Source organism: Panthera leo, chromosome A3 (assembly GCF_018350215.1).
Source record: "Panthera leo isolate Ple1 chromosome A3, P.leo_Ple1_pat1.1, whole genome shotgun sequence".
NCBI lineage: Eukaryota > Metazoa > Chordata > Mammalia > Carnivora > Felidae > Panthera > Panthera leo.
The window spans coordinates 89,172,703-89,193,018 of NC_056681.1; the positions used below are offsets into that span (position 1 = coordinate 89,172,703).

Here is a 20,316-nt window from a genome sequence, read left to right on the forward strand (position 1 = left end):
GATGGACACCATCGCTTCCCAGCTGAGGGTGGAGGTGGGAGTGTAGCCTGGGAGGTGGGGGGGCAGACCCTGGTAACTCCCTCCTGCAGGTGAATGCCAGGACAGAGTGGAGGCGGTGCTTCCCTGGGGGGAGTTGAACTGAGTGGTGAAGAATGAAAGTTACCCAGCAAAGCAGCAAAAAATGGATGGGATATAGACTTGAAAAATACTTGACTATAAGACCAGGTGACTGGACGAGAAAGATGAGAGAGTGAGGATCTGAGTTCCCAAGCTTCCTGCATGGCCAAGGGCAGAGATAGTAACATCTACTGAGGGGCTGTCTGGAGTCACACGTTGGTCCTGTGCACCACATACTAATCTCATTTATCCTCACAGAGGTCCCATATAGTGCTTCCCATTGTGCAGATGTGCAAACTGAAGAAGCAAGATTATTGGCCCCAGTTCTCACCATCAGTAAGTGGAAAAGTCAGAATCTGAGCCCAGGTTGTTCCAGAGATGGAAGGAAGGAGGAGACAAATTGATGAGGGCCCAGAGGTAGGATGGGTGGTCCAAGGGGCTGGGCAGGCAGGTGTGGAATGAAAGGTAAGCAGACATATGGGATGGTAGGGCCCTCTGGCCTGAGGAAGGCACCCGATCAGTCTTTGGACAGAACTCAGCAACTGGGGAGGGAGGACAGGCAGGTGGAAGGGAAGGGCTGGGGAACAGAGGTGGGAGAGGGGGCAGGAGGTTTGGTTTAAGGTGGACTGCTGTCCACTGGTGGAGAGAGGAGGCATTTATGTACATGATCAGCTGCGGGTGGGAGAACTTGGCAGAGACTGGGCAGGTGAGAAGGCACAGCAAGAGACAGGGGCCAGGTGGAGAGCGTTGTTACTAGATCCAGAACACAGAGGCAAGCTTAGAGACCCCCTGAGGGTGACAAGTTCTTCTCTTCACCTACTGCAGAAAAAGCGACAGTAGAGGAAGAGGCCCTAAGAGGAGCAGAAATAGAGGAAACCAGGTTAGGGATAAATATCCACACAGGGAGGGGAAAGATGGAGGGAAATTAGAGAGTTACCAGAGAGGAAAGCCAGAGAAAGGAGGCTTGGAACAGGGAAACGGGAGGGAGGGTGAAGGTAGAAGTGCCATCATCCAGCACACCCAGCACACCAGCAACCCATCCCTAACCCAGAGAACGCCTGTCTTGGGAGTTAGCTGCAGCAGCAGGGTGGGGACGGAATGGGAGTGAAACCCGAGCCAGATCACTGACCTGTCCCAGCTCAATGGAGACTGCGACCAGACTCAAGTCACTGGTCCTGTGCAGTCTGTTTCTTCATCCGAAATATGGGGTTCATGACAGACAGCTAGATGTCAAAGGACTTCGCAAGCACCAGGTCCACAAGGGAAGGTGTTATTATAAGGCCTATCAAGTTAATAACAACAGGTATCCTCAGAACCATGCAGATGAAAATAGATGCCAAGTCTAGAAATGGCCCGGTAGATTCCAAGCTCCTCTACCTGCCCAGTGTAGCGAGTTCGCGGCCAATATCCAGCCTCACGGTGGGGTAGGAGGCGAGGGCCTGCGGTTGGACAGATGGGGTTCGTCTCTGGCCAGGGGCGCAAGGCCAGCAGCAGGGTTAAACTTGCTCCGGCTCCTGTCTTCTCCGTGGCAGCCCCCTGTCGCCGCAGAGCACAGGCCCAGGCAATGCTTATCCAACTGAACCCGCGTCCCCGCGGGGATCTTGCTCCAACAAAATACCCAGTCATCTCCTTCTATCTAAAGCGAAAATCCCTTCGTTCCGTGCCCTTGCCCAGCTCCGCACACTTGGCCCCTCAGTGGTGTGGCCTGCTCAGGTCGCCGCTCGGCCCGGCTGAGCTTCCCCTTTTCCAGGACTGAAGCTGGGGCAAAGGAGGAGGGGGAAGAAATAAATGAAAAGTCGGGGTGGAGGGTGGAGCAGCGAGACAGGGAGGGGGATAGACAGCCTGAGACATAAACGGGAGAGAGACAGAGAGACCTGTACAGAGCCAAAAAGATCCGGAGAGGTCGCAAAAGAGGCACTGGCGCTCGCCACGGATTCGTTAAGGATTCCTTCCGCAGGCATTTCTGATGAGGCTCCGCCGCGCTCGGCCCGGGGCTGCCCGGGACGCGAAGGGCTGCAGGGTGCGGTCGCCTCGCCTCACCTCCCCCCTCTCGCCGCCCCCTCCCCACCTCGCCCAAGGGGGCCGGAACGGCGTCGGCGCGCGGGGGCTTTTCGGCGCAGTCGAGTGGAAAATAGACTTTAACCCGCTTTGTGGCGACAGGGGCGCCCGAAGCGCTCTCCCGGACCGGGGCTCCCGGCGCTCAGGCGGGCCACTCCCAAGACCCGGCCTGGAGTCCCTGCAGAGTCACACGGCACGCGGAACCCCTGGCCTCAGGGCGCCGGCAAGGCCTAGGCCGGATCTGCGCACCCGGCCACAGCCGGGTCGCCCCGACAGACCCCGGCGACGGCGAGGAAGCGAAACGCGCTGCGGTCCCCTCCTTGCAGTGCGCTGGCAGGGTCCGGGTCCCAGCCTCCCCACCACCGCCCAGCGCCCTCCTAGGCCTCCGTGCGGTGTTTCCTGCGGCCTGGAAGGCCCGGGTGAAAAAGTTTGCTGAGTACTGGTTCTCTTCACCCTCTCACCCCCAGGGAATTATTGCAAGAAATGGAAACCTGACGGAGCAGAGTCGTCCGCTGCTCCGCGGTCGCAGGTGGAAGGTGAGGGTCAGGGGAGGCCTGGCAGCCGCTGCGTTCCCGGGACGGCTGGGATGCATTCTTGGAGACAGGGTCGACTGCTCGGCGAGCTTCAAGTTAAGGCTCGAGGCCCTGGCCTGGCCCGCCTGCACCTGAGCCCCACGACCAGAGAAGGCGAGAAAAGCAGATCGTCCTCTGCTGAGGCCCGCCGTCCCGGTGCGAGCAGACCGCGGTGGCTGTGGCTGGGCCAAGGAGGTGCTTCCGAACACGGATTTGCTGCTTGAGGTCTGCAAAGTGACCACTCCGGTGGCTCCTCTCGCGCTGTCCCCGGCCTGGCCCCTGGGTGAAAAGAACTGGGCGTCCCCTTTCTGGAGCCGTCTCCCATAACACTCAGAAAACGCGAAACCTCACGAACGAGGGCGCGGCTTTCAGACCCGCGTCCCAAGAGACAGATGGTGGGTGAGCGGGAGGGTCCCGGAGGCCAGGGAGCTTGTTCTCGGAGAATTTGTTGGGCAAAACCCACCCACCCTCCACTCGGATCCAAGTTGCCTGAGAACTGAAACGACATCCCAGGATGAATTGGAGGGGGTTCAACTGAGTTACACATCGGGAAGTGGGGCTGGAGATTTTCCCAAGCCCCAAGGCCCCTCGGACGCCTTCTTCGGCTCTCGCGTGGGCTGAGGTGGTTGGAGCGGTCGCCAGACTCAGCTAAAGGGCAGAGACGCGAGGAGAAGCTTGTGGCAAGGGGCGGATGAGGGGTGGGGGGGAGGCCTAGATCGCCCAGCAAAGGCTCCAGTCCGCTTTTTGCCTCCGACTGCTGGCTCCTTCCCCACCCGCCGTCCCTCGCCCCGCCCCGCCCCGCCCCCCACCTTGGGGCAGGTGAGCGGCGGCCAATGGGCGAGCGCGGGGCAGGTGCCGGCTAACTCGCGCCTCGCAGAGCAGCGGCCGAGGCTGAGCTGGGCAGTGCTGGGAGGACCAGGGGCGGGGGTCGGTCCTGGCTGGACTCGGGAGGGAGGGGGCCGGGCTCAGCCCCCAGGCCGTAGAGGCAGCTCGTAGCCTCGCACGGAACCCGCGCCAGTGCCTGCGCCGGGAGCTGCCCGCTCGGCCCCAGAGGCCGGCGCGCCTAGCTGCGCGCCGTGGCCCGACTCCGCGTTCGCTCGCTCGCACGCCCCTCGCCTCACCGCGCCTGGCTCGCCGGCCGGGTCTGAGCGCGGGCGGGCGGGCGGGGGAGGTGAGGGGTGCTGGTGTGTGTGCATGTGCCTGGCTGGGTGCACACCCCGCACGGCGGCGGCGCCAGGACGCGGAGCGCTCCCCAGAGCCCAGCTGCCTCGCTCGGCTCTGGCGACCGCGACCATGTTCCAGCCCACAGCCAAACGCGGCTTTACCATCGAGTCCTTGGTAGCCAAGGACGGCGGCACCGGCGGGGGCACTGGCGGCGGGGGCGCCGGCTCCCATCCCCTGGCGGCGGCCGCCTCGGAGGAGCCACTCCGGCCCACGGCGCTCAATTACCCTCACCCCGGCGCGGCCGAGGCGGCCTTCGTGAGCGGCTTCCCCGCTGCCGCCGCCGCCGCCGCCGCCGCGGGCGCCGGCCGCTCGCTCTACGGTGGGCCCGAGCTTGTGTTCCCCGAGGCCATGAACCACCCCGCGCTGACCGTGCACCCGGCGCACCAGCTGGGCGCCTCCCCGCTGCAGCCCCCGCACTCCTTCTTCGGCGCCCAGCACCGGGACCCTCTGCACTTCTACCCCTGGGTCCTGCGGAACCGCTTCTTCGGCCACCGCTTCCAGGGTGAGTGCCCATGCTGTGCCCGCTTAGGCGGCCGGCCAGCGCCCACGCTGCGGTTGCGCGGGGGAGGCTCGGGGGCGCGCGGGGCTGTTCAGAAGTTGTTGAAAGAAGGCTGTGGGTCGGCAGAGGCCGATCCCCGAATGTGGAAGAGCTGCGGCGGATCCATTCGCGCTACCGCGGTGTTGGGTTCCCTTCCAGAGAGCCAGGTTGGGACCTCCAGGCTTTCCCAGAAACGATGCCGGTCCGGACGCCAAGCCCGGGCGCATCCTTGGAGCCTCTCCTGATCCTCCCCGCGGCCTGCCAGAATCTCTCCCGGCCGAGCCAGTCGCAGTCCAGTGAGCGCAGCGCTCACGGTTCTCCCTCCGCCCCAGCTGGACCTGGGACCATACTTCGCTTACACATCCACCACCAACTCCCAGATATCCGCCCTCGCTGGCGCGTCGGAGCAGGGCAAAGTCTACCCGAGTGTCCCGGGTCTGTGGAAAGAAGGGGCAGCAGGGAGGGCAAACTGGAGAGTTAATGTTCAGTGTGGAGTGTTCCACTGTCTTGGGGTGTTTCTCAGCAACCTCGACCCGACTTCTCCAAGTTACAAGTGCCTCTCAGACGCAGGGTCGGGAAGGTTTGCAACAGCAACCGGCTTCGTCTGCCCTGCGCGGACTCTGGGAGCCCGCCCGGCTGCTGGGGGACCGACGGCAGTCCTCCCAGGCAGGGGGCGGGGGCAGAGGGCTTTTAAGGTCATAGGCAGGCTGTTCTCCCATCTCTGCACTGGGCAGTGGGTTTGCTAATGAAGATACCCCACTGGCCTTACACACGCACACACACGTTTCAATTATCTGACTTTTCCGAAGGAAATAGAGTTGCATTTGTTGGAGTTCGTTTTCTTCCTTGAATTTGTTAAAGTTTGTTTCTCTTTTCTTGTCTTTTTTTTTTTTTTTAAAGAATGGCCTTAATTTGTGAAGTAATTGCTTTAGTTTCCAGTTTTATTTTGTTAGTGTGGACGGGACTGGACCTCAGCCTTGTGAGGTTCTATGACTCAGAGCTAGGTAACCCGGCTTTTAGTGAAACAAATGAAAAGGATATGGCTAGAGCTTCAGCTACCAACCTAATCTGACGATAAACCGCGGTCTACCCAAAGTAAACCAGATGCTTGGTACCATTATTTAGGTAACAGAAGAAAAATGATCTTTTGAAGCTTTGACTATAGATGCTTCACTGTTTCACCGAGAGCGGCTTTCCCGGTCCTGCTTTGTCAATTTGCTTAGTCCCATCTGACCAGTAGATATTGACCCAGCAGATCCCACAAAATAAAAGAATGTAATTACTTGAACAAGAATTTTTGTGGGCAGACTTGTCCCCCTGGGATTTCAAAGATTTGCCCAAATCATCTTGGGGGCAAAAAAAAAAAAAAAAAAAAAAGCCTATGGTGTCAGCCGCTTTGGGCATGAAACTTGTCAATTACAATCTTTGTTTACTGCTATAAATGAAGTTTTATTCAAAACTGAGCAAACCACTTCGGTACTCCGTGGGGCCTGGCCTGGGTCTCAAAACCTGGCACCCATGGGCCGATCTGAGAGACGCGGCTGCTTCTGAACCGTCGGAACGGGGCACAAGGGGCCCGTGGTTAGAAGGATGGTGCAGAGACAGGAACTCAGAGGAGAGGGCAGAACCAATCCTAAGCCCTGTGGTCTCTGTTCATCCGATGGTCTCTACAGCTGTGCCCTTGGCTTCGGACCTGGGGCCCCACGCCCTCCGCTCTGCCTTTCCCGCCTCTAGCCTCGTCCCCGCGGGCGCGGGGCGCTGAGGGCCGGGGGCACCTCGCGACTGATCCAGCTCTGAGCATTCCCAGCCAAGCGAGGCCAGATGAATTCTCCGAAAAACCTTCTCAGAAATTGCCGCCGCTCCCTGAGCCATCAGTCCCGGCGGGCACGTTGTCGAGTTGCAAAAACGGTTGGATTTTTCTCTCAAGAACCGTGTCTGGACGCGGAGATGGAGCCATGCGTGGCCGAATTTTTGAACTCGGAAATCCGTTGGACACTGAAGGACTTTTCGGACGCTGACACGTTTCGGCTTTGGGTCCGGTCTTCATCGCTGCAGCCCGGTGCGCGCCCCGGCGGCTGTGAGCCTTGCGGTCCCAACGGGGCCTTGGGGCTGCGGGCAGAGCCGTCCCAGGCCCTCCGGCGCCGCGTTTTCTAGAGAACCGGGTCTCTGCGATGCTCATTTCAGCCCCGTTTTAATGCAAGAAACGAAACCCTACACGAACGAAAAGGAACATGTCTGCGCTCGGTGCGCAGCGCTCTCGGGCAGCACGGGCCCGCGCGCAGGCAAGCAGCTTTTCCGGCAGAGCCAGGAGGTGGAAGAGGCAGAGCCCACGCGGGATGTCTGGATCAGGCGTCAGGATCCTGAAGCCGGTGGCCTTCGAGGCCTAAAGGGGAGGAGCCGGCGGAGACGCGGAGTTGGCCGCACTTCGGTGTTATTACCCGGACTCAGGAACTTTCCAGGCCAAGAACAGCGTCAGGAGGGGGCCTGGGAAGCCCCAACCCACTGGGACCGGCGTTTGCAATGGGCCGGTGCATCAAAGGGCGCCTTTGTTCCGGCAGGAGGAGGGGGAATGAGGTTATCTCCGCAGTTTGGCCGGCCTCTCCTTCTTGTTGCCCCGGGCTCCTCCGCCCAGCCAGCCACCCAGAACCCCGGGCCGGCCCGGGCCTCTCCAGAAGAGAGTGCAGCGTCTGCCTGGGCACTTCGGATCCCTAGCTCCCACCTTCAGCCACCTCACTCCTGGGAGTCTCTATTGCCAGTCATTGCCTTGGAGGGGCCTGAAGTGAGAGGCCGGAGCAAAGTGGGCTGGGGTTCAGTTCCTCCTGGCTCCAGGGAAGGCTAACTCAGCCCCTCTCCACTTTTCCACCTATCCTTGTCTGAAACTGACAGCCCACTCCCACAGGCCAGAACTACTGCATGGAAACAGGCCACACTGCACCCCAGCCCCAAGCTTGTTCTGTTCTTGTGGTCCAGTTAGGGGGAACTGAAGCTGTGGTAGGGACTGTTGAGGCCCCCTACCCATAATGAGAGGGTACCAGGCATATAGGCACCTAAGGCATCACTGTCCTTACAGAAACATAGAGCTATTGATCAGTTTCTCAGGATGGTTAGTTTTGCACTAAACCACCTCTCTTATAGGGAAAGGCCTGGCTTCTTTTGAAATCCAATCTGTCATCACTTTTCAGCATCTTGAGTAATTTTCCTGCCCCTTGCTTCTTCGAGGTTGGGTCAGAAGGACCCCTGTGCTTCTGCACATACAGAATACTATACATATGCTATCTGCCCCCAACAGAACATTACAATAAACCAAGCAACCCAGCTTTTCCTAAAATAGCCAGACTTGAGGCAAAGGGACATGCGTATGTCAGGAGAGAGAAGCTTGTTGCTTCCATCTTCCACTTTGGGTTTATAAAGACAAAGAAAGAGAACTTCACCGCACAAGTGACCCACACACACTCCCAGAATTACAAAACAGCCATCAAGTCACACACACTGAGGCAGACTGTAGTTCTGCTTTCTCAGCCACAGACTGCCCTAGGCACCCCTGCACGCCATTCGCTCCCACCTACAGGGTCTCTCCAGGCTGCCGCCTCACTTTTCACTAGCCTGGGTCAGTTGAGCTGCTGAGGCCAAACCCTGTGAACTCTGGGATGATCAAGGCCTTTTCCCTCTCCAGCTCACTTGTCCAGAGGAAAAACCACTGTTGGGACTTCCCCTAGGGTCAGAACAATGCTGTGTTTTGAAGCAACTTAATATCAACAAGAAGTATTTGCTTCCCACTCACCTCTCCCACCTTTCCCTGGCCTAATCACACTGGTACCCACTTAAGACTTTAATTCTTATTTCTACTTGGATCAGTCTCCTCCTTTCTCTCCTCATTATTCCTCTCTTCCAGACCATCTCCCCTGATCATCTGTCCCCTCCACCACTACCAGTTAAACTGCCTTCAGTCAGGCCTAACAGCCCTCCGCCTGCTGCCACCTTGAAGGGCCCACTGGGCAGGCTGTCCCCCTCCATCCCCCCTGTGATGTGATCCCACTCCCTTTTGTAGCTGCACAGATCCAGCCACTTGAAATGGATAAGTGATTGTCAGGGGACTTTATCTCCCCTCTAGCAATCTTGTTCCACAGAAAACCTCAGCAATAAAGTTCACCTGTGTAGGTGTCCAAACCCCAAGGACCCAAGACCTCCAAAGAAAGTAATGCCAATCAGTATCCGCCAGCAGAGGGACATGAACAGTTACCTGGAGAGTTTTAGCAACAACATCTCAATTATATGACCTTACTTCACTTATAGAAGTGTTTCCAGAGATGGGAGATCTCAACGGAGATCCAAACAATTATCTTAAACAAAACAACAGGTCAAATTGGGTAAAACCAGTGGCCATTTCTGAAGAAATTAATTGGATCAGTCAAATCTCAACAGCTAACTGTGTGAAAACATTCCATCTAGGGCTCTGCATTGTCAGTGGGTCAGGGGGACTGTTATGTGCCACTGCATGAGATCCATGGGTGATGTAAGGGCCTGTTTCAAGCCTGTTAGCATGTGCAACCAAGCCAGAGATTGTGTGAAGGCCTAGTGGGGGGTTTATTGAGACTGAAGCTGTGGGTGGAAGCTTATTTTGGCTTCTGTAGTTCCTGACCTAACCACCCAGCCTCATTGAACCCAGTGTCAGCCCCTCCTCCTGCAGGTAGGAGCTGAGTTCCCATGATGGCCAACATTTGCCAAGGGACAATCACACTCTTTGAAAATCCTGTATGGTAGATGGGAGAAAAAGACAGTAGGGAGGCTGGAGCATATATTTACACACGCCCATGCAGAAACCAATATATCTATATCTATATATATTAGAGAGAAAGATGACATCTAGATATTTATACACGTGTTTCTTCAGCACGGGACTATTCAGGGATGAAGCAAGGCCTTTTCCCACGGAGAGCAGTAGGAGTCTCCTGTGGGGAGTGGGCTTTACCAGAAGGCCTGGGGAAAGAGGTGGGGAAGGGGGAGGAAGAAGCCTGACCTTAGACCTTCAGGAATTGCTTGGACGTTGACCTAGCTGCTGGCCTATTTTTACCACTTGCAAGGTAGAGCCTGAGCCTGTTGGCAAGAATTTTCAAAGGGCTAGCAGCCTAATCATTTAGCTGCAAGGCTGGTTTAAACAGGTGTGAAAAGAGAGTGCCTTGGGTACCTACCTTCTAGTTCTTGAAAATGTGTTTGGCATGAGGGTGTCACTTTCCTGACATCCAGCCCTGTCTCTACTCTTGGCCTTTTTGAGGGAAATAGGACAGGGCAAAGTGGACAAAGAGAGCTAAGGGACTTTTCCCACCCCATGGCCTCTTCCGCTGCTCCAGGCGCTGTGGATTTGGACCGGCCGGCGCCTCACTAGGCCTGGGCCCTCCTCCTGGCCCAACGGAGTGATCCGCAGCTCTGCTATTCCACCCCTCCCGCGACTGACAGGGTAGCACTCTGACCCTAACTCTCCCCCCTAGGTGTCGGGGGAGGACAGGGGATTGGACTTTAGGAAGGGGCGGCGAGAGGGAAAGGGAGAAGTGGGGGCGGGGAGTCAAGGATTGGAGAGGGTAGAGAAGCGCCGAGGGCGTTTGCTAGCCGGGCCAGAGGGCCGGGGTTGGCCGGCTCCCGCGGGCGGCCCGGCGGCGGCCCGGCTGCGGCTCACGGCGCCCCTTCTCTCTGTCTGTACCTGCTGTGTTGCCGTCGGCGGCGCGGCCGCAGCGAGCGACGTGCCCCAGGACGGGCTGCTTCTGCACGGCCCCTTCGCTCGCAAGCCCAAGCGGATCCGCACGGCCTTCTCGCCCTCGCAGCTCCTGCGGCTGGAGCGCGCCTTCGAGAAGAACCACTACGTGGTGGGCGCCGAGCGGAAGCAGCTGGCCGGCAGCCTCAGCCTCTCCGAGACGCAGGTAATAACCACCCCGCGGGCCTCCGCGCTCGGCCGGTCAGCCCAGGTGGGGGGGCGGGGGGGAGGACGGGCAGGTGCAGGAGGAGCCCGACTCTCATCCCCGCCTTCTCCGGAGCTCTGTCCCACCCAGTTCCAAAAGCCACCACCGCCTCTACCCCGCGGCCCTCCAGCTAAACCAGTCTCTAGAGCCCCTTCCCTCCCGCTGCGCTTAGCCTCGCGGAGGCCGCAGGACTTCTGTCAAGCACTAAGTACCACCAGGAGGTTGGAATCAAACCACTTCCCCAGTCTGCTCAGCAAGCCCATAGGAGGTGCCAGTTTATCAGGAGGAGGCAGGGCGTGGAGCCCCACGCCCCAGTCACTCCTGAGCTGCCCCTGAGTCCACTGGAGCCGTCTCAGTCCTGTGGTTACTGCAGCCCTTCTCCCGCCACTCTTCCGGGGGTGCTCGCAGTTTTGTGGGATGGCCAGACCTTTCCCACACTGGCTTTGCTGCTTGGGCTTTTCATGGGCAGAGCTGGCGAAGGCGGATGGGGTGTGTGGAGAAAGCCCACGTGTCCTCAGGCTGTAAACATCAGAAGCAGAGGAGATTAGCCAGGAAGGGGCCCGACCCTGCTTGGGGTCCCAGGGTGGCACTGATCTCTGCGCAGACAGGGCTCTCAAAACTGGTAAACGTTTGGGCGCGCAGACAGGGGATGGTGCGAAAGTAGAGTCTGGGAGTCAGGGACTGTGTTCAAACACTGGAAGGGCCGTTGAGCTGGGGAAAGGAACAAACTCCATGGTGTTGGAGGGGTTTTGAACTGGGTGACATTACAGGAGTGTTTTTGTAATGGATAATTAAGAAAAGAAAAAGTTTAAGAACTAGATTGGAGTTATAGGGAGGCAGACTTGGGTTTGTTATGTGTAAAGACTTCGCCATAAATAAATGCTGCCTGGAAGCACCGCCTAAGCTCTTGGTCCCTGGGAGTAAGACTTGCTGGAGGGGCTGGCTGGTGCCCTGGAGGCGGATTTCAGGGTCTGAATGGGCCTCGGGAGACCTTACTCCCTTATGTCCCTGACAGCTCCCAGATCTGCAAATGAGAGAGGTATGCTTGCCGGCTTTTTAGCCTCCTCTCCCCTTTCCTGCTGGTCTGGCCCCTACTACACCACCGCCAGTATCCCGGATACACCACCCTGGTCCCGGATCTTGAGGGGGCAGCCTCGGGTCTCCGAGGAGCAGTGAAGATAGGAAGGGGGCTCAGACCCTAACTGCCTCCCCAGTTCCCCTGGCGGACATCACCCGCTGGTCCTCGCGTCCCATTTTGGCATCTATTGTCTTAATCTGTCTGATGCCCCCATTTAATCAATGCATTACTCTGGACTCCACTGCAGGACCCGCGCTTTTTCAGATTTGCTAGCTGGGCTGTTCTAACAGCAGGGATAAAGCTTATGATAGAGTTAATTTTTAAAATGTTTTAAAGAAAGATGTTAAAAAAAACAAGTTAAAAAAATAATACCCCCGTTCCCTCCTGGGAGTGTTTTAAAATTATTGTCTAAAACAAGGTGTCAATTTAAGAATGGTGTTTATAGTTAACATCATTTAAAAAGTATTAGTTATTAAATTTTAATTGCATAAGTGTAAGAAAACAAAATGGTTTATAATCCTCCCACCCACAGATTAACACTTGTTGAAATAATGTCATTGTTTTTAAACTTTCAATTTTTTAGCTCAGTGAGAGGATTTTTAATTAACTTTCTTTCACACCAAGTCTAGCTGCCTATTTGCTCCTAACAATGCCAGTTAGTAAATGTAATGATTGTTTCTTTCATTTTCATTATGTTCCAAACACATTTAAAACAAAACCCAGATAGACTAATATACCCAGCATCACTATCAAAACTCTTATGTCTACTCATATTCTATCTATAAGTGAGCTGGTTTTAGCATATGGAACAAGAAACCACAATAGAACTATGGGAGGTTTGAGCCTGAGAAACCTCCTTAGAGAGGCTCATCTATTCAGGTGAGGACTCTGGGAAAGAGACACCAACTGGGCAGAGCTCCCTAGGCAGGCAGTTTGGATTTCATTATCTGTGTGACCCTGGGTGAGTTACTCAACTTCTCTGAGCTGTGATGTTCTCATCCAGAAGATAGATTGTTTAAAGATTAAAGTCACCTAATATGAACTCAAATAATATTAATTCTCATCCCCAGTCCTTCCCTTCCCTTTGTTTAAAGTAGTGTATCAGGTTAGTGTTACAGTGAGCCCCAAACCTGGGTTTCCTGACTCAGTCCAGTGTTTCTTCTGCCCCATCCAGTCTCCTTCATCAGCAGAGCTTTCTGTCCCTCTGGTACTTATTATTTGGACTTATGCCATATATTTAATTAATTGTCCATCTTTCAGTATTTATCAGGCAAACTTACCTGTCATTTCCAGCTATCAGCTGTTTGTCAAGCGACAGTCTCTCTCATCAGTTCCCTGCCATCTATTTCTACTGTCAGTACCTACATTTGTCTCTCAGGGCTCTCCAATCCATCACAGATAGCTGTTTTATATCTAGCCACGCACTTCTGTCTGCTCTCATTAAACTGCCTCTCCATAGCTAGTTAATTTATATTTTCTATTAATTATAATCTTCCTAATAATAGCTCTCATTTACCCAACTGTTGATTATTTCCTTATCATCTGTTCTATCTTCTGTGTATCTATACCATCCATCTCAAGCTTCCATCTCTGCCGATCTAGTTAGCTACTGGCAGATGCATGTTCAAATATCTGCTGGTGCTTACCTGTCATGTCATCAGCTCTGCCTTTGTCTTCATTCTGGGCCTCAGTCTGCTGTATCTGTAAGATTTAATGAAATCAACTCCGTGGTTCTTTCCAGCCCTGAGTTTCTGGCTCATCCATATTCTACTTCTCTGTGTTTCTATATAATGCTTCCTGTAAGTTCTCAGAGCTCACAGTACATCTCCCATATATCATAATACACCTAGGACTTTGCTGTGGTTTAATTATCTATCATGTCCAAACGTCACTCTGTGGACTGGCTAGATCCATTGCACCAAGAAGTCTTAAAATACAGATTCCCAGGCCCCATTCAGGAGATTCTCTTAGGAGTTCCAGGATGGGATCCAGGAAATGTTTTTAAAACAGCTCTCTGGGTGATTCTGATGAATAACAGGCCAGCTCTGGGAGCCAGAGGTCAAGCCTTCTTGTTTCTCTCTATACCGTAGGGTCCAGCTCAAAGACCAGCAAGGCATAGAGGCTTCATAAACATGTATCGAATGAATAGGCGAATTTCTCTTGATTGTACTCATATCCATGTGTTAACTTTATCAGTCATTTCCCTTGCTTTCTGCAGTCACTGACCCCTTCCTGTCCCTCTGTTTTCTATCTTTCCCTTGCATTTTAATCTACATGATCTCATTTTGTCCACCAGTTCACGGATAAAACTTCTGGGAGAGTTAAGGAAATCAACGTGTGGGTCTTAACCCAGCCAGAGCTCAGGGGTGTATGCATGCTCAAAGCTTTAGTATGGAGTGTTGGCAGGTGGGAAACCTGGGCTTCTTTGTTGGGGGCAGGTTTGTGTGTTTGGTTGAGAGAGGGTGTTTGTACTGGGATGGCAGTGGATCAATCCAGGAAGTGGAGGGAGTGGTCCTGGGAAAAGGGCTAGTTCTCCCCTCTGGCTCTAATTACTTGCTCCTCACTGCTGTGGCGCAGCCTCAGCGTCTGACCTCGATGACTGAATGAGGCCCATTTAAGCTTCAGTCTGGTGGTACAGACCCGGATTTGGGTCAGATCAGAGCTGTGAGGGCAAGTGAGTGTGTGTGTGTGTGTGTGTAACATGTATGTGCCACAGTGTGGAGCACAGATGAGCAGTGAGATGATGCCCAAAGGTCAGGTGATATCATATATACACATGGCACGGATAGCAGCTCGGGTGCTTATGTGCATGTGTGGGGTGACACGTTAGTTTTATGGGGAATGAGAGAAAGCATTTGTTTGCTCCAGGCTGATCAATTGGTCCGTGTTTCCAGCTGCCCTGTCTGCTTTGACCAGTTCAGCGGGTGTTTCTTCACCTTTTCCGGCTTTGAGTTCACTTGAGCTATGAGGGAAAGGAGTGTAGAAATGGAGTCTTTAGCCTTGGAGATTCCTCATTTGGTGGTGGGAGCAAAATGTAAAGTGTGCACACTTATGGGATATGCACAGGGTGAGTGACCGGAGTCCTCTTGAAGTCACACCGTGACTGAGGAAGGTAAGGGGAGACCTGTATGGGTGGAAGGCTCCCAGGAGACCTCAGGCCCAGAAGGCTCAGTGGGATGCATAGGATTCTAGGTTGGTGGGAAGGAAGGGGAGGGTTTGAAGTGGGTGAGTTAAGATGGAGTGGGAGCTGACAAGTCTGGCCACCATCTTGGGGCCCAAGAACAGGTGGGGAGGTCTTAGAAGGAAGGAGTGTATAGTTACCCGCCTATGGGTTTTTCCCCCAGGAGCATGGTAAGGAGACTTCCTGGGGCCCCTTCCTTCTCTGAAAAGCTCTGTTTTGGGGGGGACGGATGAGAAGGAAATATCCAAATGACTTGAATTTTAGGGAAAGGTCAAGAGGCCTTTGTTGCTAGCTTATTGTTGGTTCTGAGATGGACTCATCCCTTCTTCAAGTCTTGGCTCTTCTCCAAGAATTTCTGCATCATTCATGTTCCAGGAGTCCAGTGGGAGGCAGGACAGGGCAGGGGAGGTAAGGCAGACTGGAGTGGTTCTCCAGGGCCTGGTCCTGCGGAGGCAGATGAATCTGTGATGTCTCTCTGAGAGTGAGGGCAAGCATCCAGGATGGTTGGACAGAGGAGGAAACAAGAAGGCTTAGGAAGAGTTAGGGCTATGGTTGATGGGGAGTCAGAGGTGGCCTCAGTTTGGTGGGGTGAGGGCTGAGCTTCATGACATTGGGCTTGACACTGTGAGTGAGAGTAGCTCATATGATCAAATAATAGGAAATGGATCCCCAGTGGAAAAGGCTATTATCTTGATAGGGTGTTCAAACTCCTTGAGGACAAGTATTTGTCTGAAAGTATGCAGGCAGGAGCCACAGACTCTTCCATTTGGGAGGGACTAAAGTTGGGGACTAGTAGAAAAGAAGGGTCCAAGTCTGGTTCATTCAAATAGGTTATTCAAAAGTAAAGTCTGAAACAATTGGCTGGAGCTGTAGTTGGCTTGTGCGTTAGTTCCTTTGTCCATTCATTTGTTCGTTAATACATACACACCTTCATTCATCAATGCATACATACATCAATCAGTCCTTTAATACATTAATGCATGCATGCATTCCTTCATTTATCCACAGCACTTTCTTCGTCCTATTTGACTCATGCTGACCCTTGTGCCCCCCAACAATAGGTCTTTCTCCCTCGCCCAGATTCTCCCTAGAAGTGGTTAATCCAATTCACAACATGGAGAACTAAGAATTGACCCTCTTGGGGGAGGCTGGCTGGCTCAGTCGGTAGAGCATGCAATTCTAGATCTTGGGGTTCAGTGTAGAGATTACTTAAATAAAACTTTTAAAAATCTTTAAAAAAATTAAAATAAAAAAGTTGACCCTCTTGTAGAAGTGTCCGCTGAACTAAACCCATCTTTCCAGCAATTGCACTTCCCAAACCCATTTTCTGATTAGATCTCAATTCCCTCCACCATTGATTTTCTTCAGCTTTCCAGTTCTGACCTAGGCACCTCTTGCCAAGAGCAGAGTGCAGGTCACTTCACCTCTGCCCAGCTTGCTGAACAGACTGGAACATGCCCACTGGGACTCTAGAGTAGACTTATACACTGCTTTGATTCTCCAGGTTCTCACAGCCTGATGAGGAGACAGAGGTTCAAGCAAATAAATTAACCCACTGCTGGGGTCACTGTTGCTGCGACAGGGAAAAGTACTAAGGAAGTACAGATGGGCAAAGGGCAGGCCCAGCCTAGGAACATCTGAGCAGGAATTTGAAGGCTAAGGAAGAGTACCCCAGGTGGGTAACTCAGGCAAAAGTGGAGAATCTTGGAATGATCCGGCTTACCTGAAAAAGAGACATTCAATGGGATGGGGACTTTGGAGACCACAGGGAACCTCTCTGCAAACCCAGGAGACTCAGAAATGGGGGAAGGATTCCTTTAGCCAACATCCCAACTGTGTCTTTGAGGGCTCATGTGCAGATGTTCCAGGGAGGCAGGTGCAGAATAGGCACAGCTCCCCCAGAGCTGGTAGCCTTTCTAGGGCCTCTGTCCTCTAGGGAAAGGGCTCTGGGGTGACCCCAGAGGCTGGGTTAGAGAGGTGATGGGATGTCACTCTTGTCTCATACTACACTCAGATCCCAGTTCTTTTTCTTTTTCTAAGTAAAAAATAACTATTAACTGTTATCAGTAATGCATTGAAGAGAAGTCAGAAAAGTGGAAAGAAGAAAGAAATGTCACCCTCACTTTAGGTACATTTCCTTCTAGTCTTTTTTTCCCCATGCATAGATTTTATTTTCCATGGTTGTGATCACACTGTGCCCAAACTGCATCCTGCCGTTTTCACTGATATTATGAAGTCAGAAGCATCCCCCTGTTATTACAGTCTTTGTAAACAGCATCTGGTCACTCAGCCTAAGGCTGTTCAGAAGATAGCCGGTCTGCCTAGGGAGAGAGTTTGCATCCCTGTTTCTAAAAATCTGCCTCCTTGACCCCAGTCGTTTTCATGGAGAAAATATTCCGAATCACCTTTCATTTGGGTGTGCCAGGAAGCTGGCCCTTGCCTGAAAACATATCCTGCACCTGGGGTTCCACCACTGGAAACTTTCCTTCTTTGGGCCAGTGTTGTGAGGCGAGGGTAGCAGGCTGGGTCCATCCATCCTTCCTGGAAGGAGACTTGGGAGTTGTGTGGGAGGGAGAAGGTGCAGGAAGGGCCCTAGGTCCTGGTGTTGCCCAGGGCTTCCCCGGATTGCCCCATCGCTAGGCTGGGCACACTTAACCCTTGGCCAGCCCCTTGGGCTCTCAGGAATGCTGCCCCAACCCCGCATCCAGGCCTGAGTCACACACAAATGCCTGCCACAGGAGCTCACCCACCTACTGGCTGGTGTAGTGTCAGTGGGCTCCACGATAGGGGGTGGGGACCAGGCTGGCTGCCACACAGTTCTGTCACGCAGAACCACCCAGGGCCTAGCCAGCCTGGTACCCAAGGAAAGGTGATTATGGAATCTAGAAGTCTTGCACCCAGAGCATCTACCATTCTCCCTTGTCTACCTGGGGTGAGACATGCAGGCGACAGGTCTGCACCTTACCCTAGAAATGAGGGAAGAAGATCCTCCTCTTACACCATCCACCAGGCCAGGCACCTCATCTCTTCCTGTCTCTGGCTGGCTGCCTCCACCCCCAACCAATGCTCTAAAATCAAGGGGTAGGGCAGACCCTGGGAAGGGTGTGCTCTTAGGGGAAGCCTTGGACTGGGTGAGTTCCACGAAGGGGATAGGGGGTAGTGTCTGGGAAGCATGAAAGTAGAATGTCCTGGGCAGGAAACTGCTCCCTACGCCCAGATGCCAGGCCTGCTTGCTTTTGGCTGCCACTGCCTGGCTTTATGGCTAAGACCTGTGCTTCTCAGCCATTCTCAGGGACTAGGGGTTGGACTGGGTAGTCTTCTGAGGACTGCTCCTGGCCCCACCCAGGGTTCCAGGATCTCCCCTCAGCAGTAACTGCTGCTGCCAAAACCAAGGTGCTCACCATCATTCCACACACATGACTTACCAGTCACCACTGTCATGGACACCACAGATCACCCAGCTGCAGGTGACAGCACCTGCTTGCTTTTTAAATGAGCTGTCATTTTCAGGAAACCATCCATGCCTTGTAACCCTGCCGTCTCTGCCCAGGAGGTGCCCTGGAGCCGCAGGGGCCCCCGAAAATATCTCTCCTATGGATGAGGGACTTAAGCCCAGAGAAGGGAAGGAACTTAGCAAAGGATCAGCACCCAGACTCACCTTTACCAGCTCTGAGGATGGGGGTGCTGGCCTGGCTCTGTAAGGCCAAGTAAAGAACTGTATGGTCAGGAGGAGTTGACAGACTGAGTGAGACTTTCTCCACAGTCCCCACGCACTAAGACTAGTCAGGAAGCTGGGACAACCCTCCTAGATCACGCCCACAAAGATGTTAAAGGCTGTATCCTGGACACTGATCACATGCTGGGGGAGGTGGGAGAAGTGAGGGGTGATTAGAGATGGGACTAAGCCTCTTCACAGAGGCTTTGCATTGCAGACCTGCTCCTCCCTCTAAGCACCCCCCAACCCATCACAGAAGATAGTTGTCCACTGTTTGAACCCTCCCCTTGTCAGGACTCTCAATGCCTGACACAGAAGTGGGGGACCCTCTGTTTAAAGAGGAGCTCGCTTCTGTCCCCTGTGATTTCTCCCATGTGACCTGTTCCCATATTTGGATAGGCTACAGAGGCCAAGGCTTTGGGGGCAGGAAGTTTAGAGCCCTGCCCCAGGTGGGGCTGCAGACACTGCTATGTCTAAGGAGGATGAGGCCTCATTGGTGGATTTCAGACTACCCTGAGGAGTTGCCACCTGAGGGACCAGACTTCCCACCTGTCCAGCTCTACTTCTGATGTGGGATGGGGGTAACTCCACCTGACGTTGCTCACAGGGTCCCCTGGAGAGACTGACCTAGATGGTGTGTGAGCCAGAGCCTTTTGAGTGGCGGGGTCTGTGACCCCAGGAATGCTCTGGCTGTTGTGAGCACTGCTCTTGGTGTGGACATCATCTCCTGGTCACGTAGTCATGTCCGCTCTGCCTCTTTGTGCTGCAAAGAGCATAGGGTGGCCCTGGGAGGTGGGGCCCATATCAGGCCCACAGGGAGCTCATCAGGACTCATGTGATGGCTTTTCATATATTCTCCCACTTACTCTTCATCTCTGCCTCGTGAAGGAGCAATTATTCTCTCTTCTCTAGAAATGGGTAGGGACCCAGGTCTGCTGGGCTCCAGAGCCTGGGTTCCTCCCTTCTGCCATGCTGTGGCTACAGGATGCTCGGCAGCTCCCTGATTGCTCCCTTCCCTCTGTGATAGAGGGATGGGAAAATGGCTCCTCGTGGCCCACTGTATCCTCTCCCTGCCCCACCTCATTCGCATCTGGAAGAGTAGTCTTCTGGACCCAGCAGGTGGCACCTGGCCAGAGGAGAGGACCCTGGTCTCGGTTTCCCCAACTGGCTCCCAGCTCAGCCTGGGTGCTGAGGCCCCAGTACCTGTTCTGGGGGCCTCCTGGGTGTTTCTTACCTCTGCCCCTCCCTCCCTGGCCCAGGTGAAGGTGTGGTTCCAGAACCGGAGGACAAAGTACAAGCGGCAGAAGCTGGAGGAAGAGGGGCCTGAGTCTGAGCAGAAGAAGAAGGGCTCCCACCACATCAACCGGTGGCGCATCGCCACGAAGCAGGCCAACGGGGAGGACATCGATGTCACCTCCAATGACTAGGGGGGGGCAGCCACGGATCCATGAGGGCAGAGCGTCTGCTCGCTGCTGGCCAGGCCCCCGGGTGGGCCCAGCTGGACTCTGGCCGCTCCCCCGCCAGGCTTCGGGGAGGCCTCGAGTCACGGCCTCACAGGGCTTGGAGCCTGGGGCTACCACTGCCAGAGGGACAAGAAATGGGCTGGCTGAGGCCTGGGACTGCTCAACCTTCTCCTCGGAGAGCCTGCCTGCCTGGGCGGGCCGCCAGCCACTGCAGCCTCCCAGCCATTCTCCATTTCTCTTATCTCCTGTTTGTTTTGATGCGTTTCTGTTTTAATTTATTTTCCAGGCACCCGCTGTAGTTCTTAGTGATCCCCTTGTATCTCCCTTCCCTATGGGAATAATAAAAGTCTCTCTCTTAATGACATGGGCATCCAGCTCCAACCCCAGAGCCTGCGAGCCTGGGTGGCGGATTCCGGTTC

The 20,316-nt window shown here is 54.4% G+C and overlaps 1 protein-coding gene across 2 annotated transcripts; it reads left to right on the forward strand.

Moving 5' to 3' along the window:
• Window positions 1-3,941: 3,941 nt before the first annotated feature.
• On the forward strand, window positions 3,942-20,150 carry EMX1 (empty spiracles homeobox 1). 2 transcript variants are annotated; one of them, XM_042930228.1, is made up of 3 exons: window positions 3,942-4,473; window positions 10,237-10,421; window positions 19,694-20,150. In XM_042930228.1, exons 1-3 carry the CDS (start codon window positions 3,942-3,944, stop codon window positions 19,859-19,861), a joined length of 885 nt encoding a protein of 294 aa, XP_042786162.1. In that variant the 3' UTR covers window positions 19,862-20,150. The 2 variants fall into 2 exon arrangements, with proteins under 2 accessions (XP_042786162.1, XP_042786163.1); XM_042930229.1 differs by having other exon boundaries at window positions 4,041-4,477; window positions 10,241-10,421.
• The last annotated feature ends 166 nt before the right edge of the window (window positions 20,151-20,316 follow it).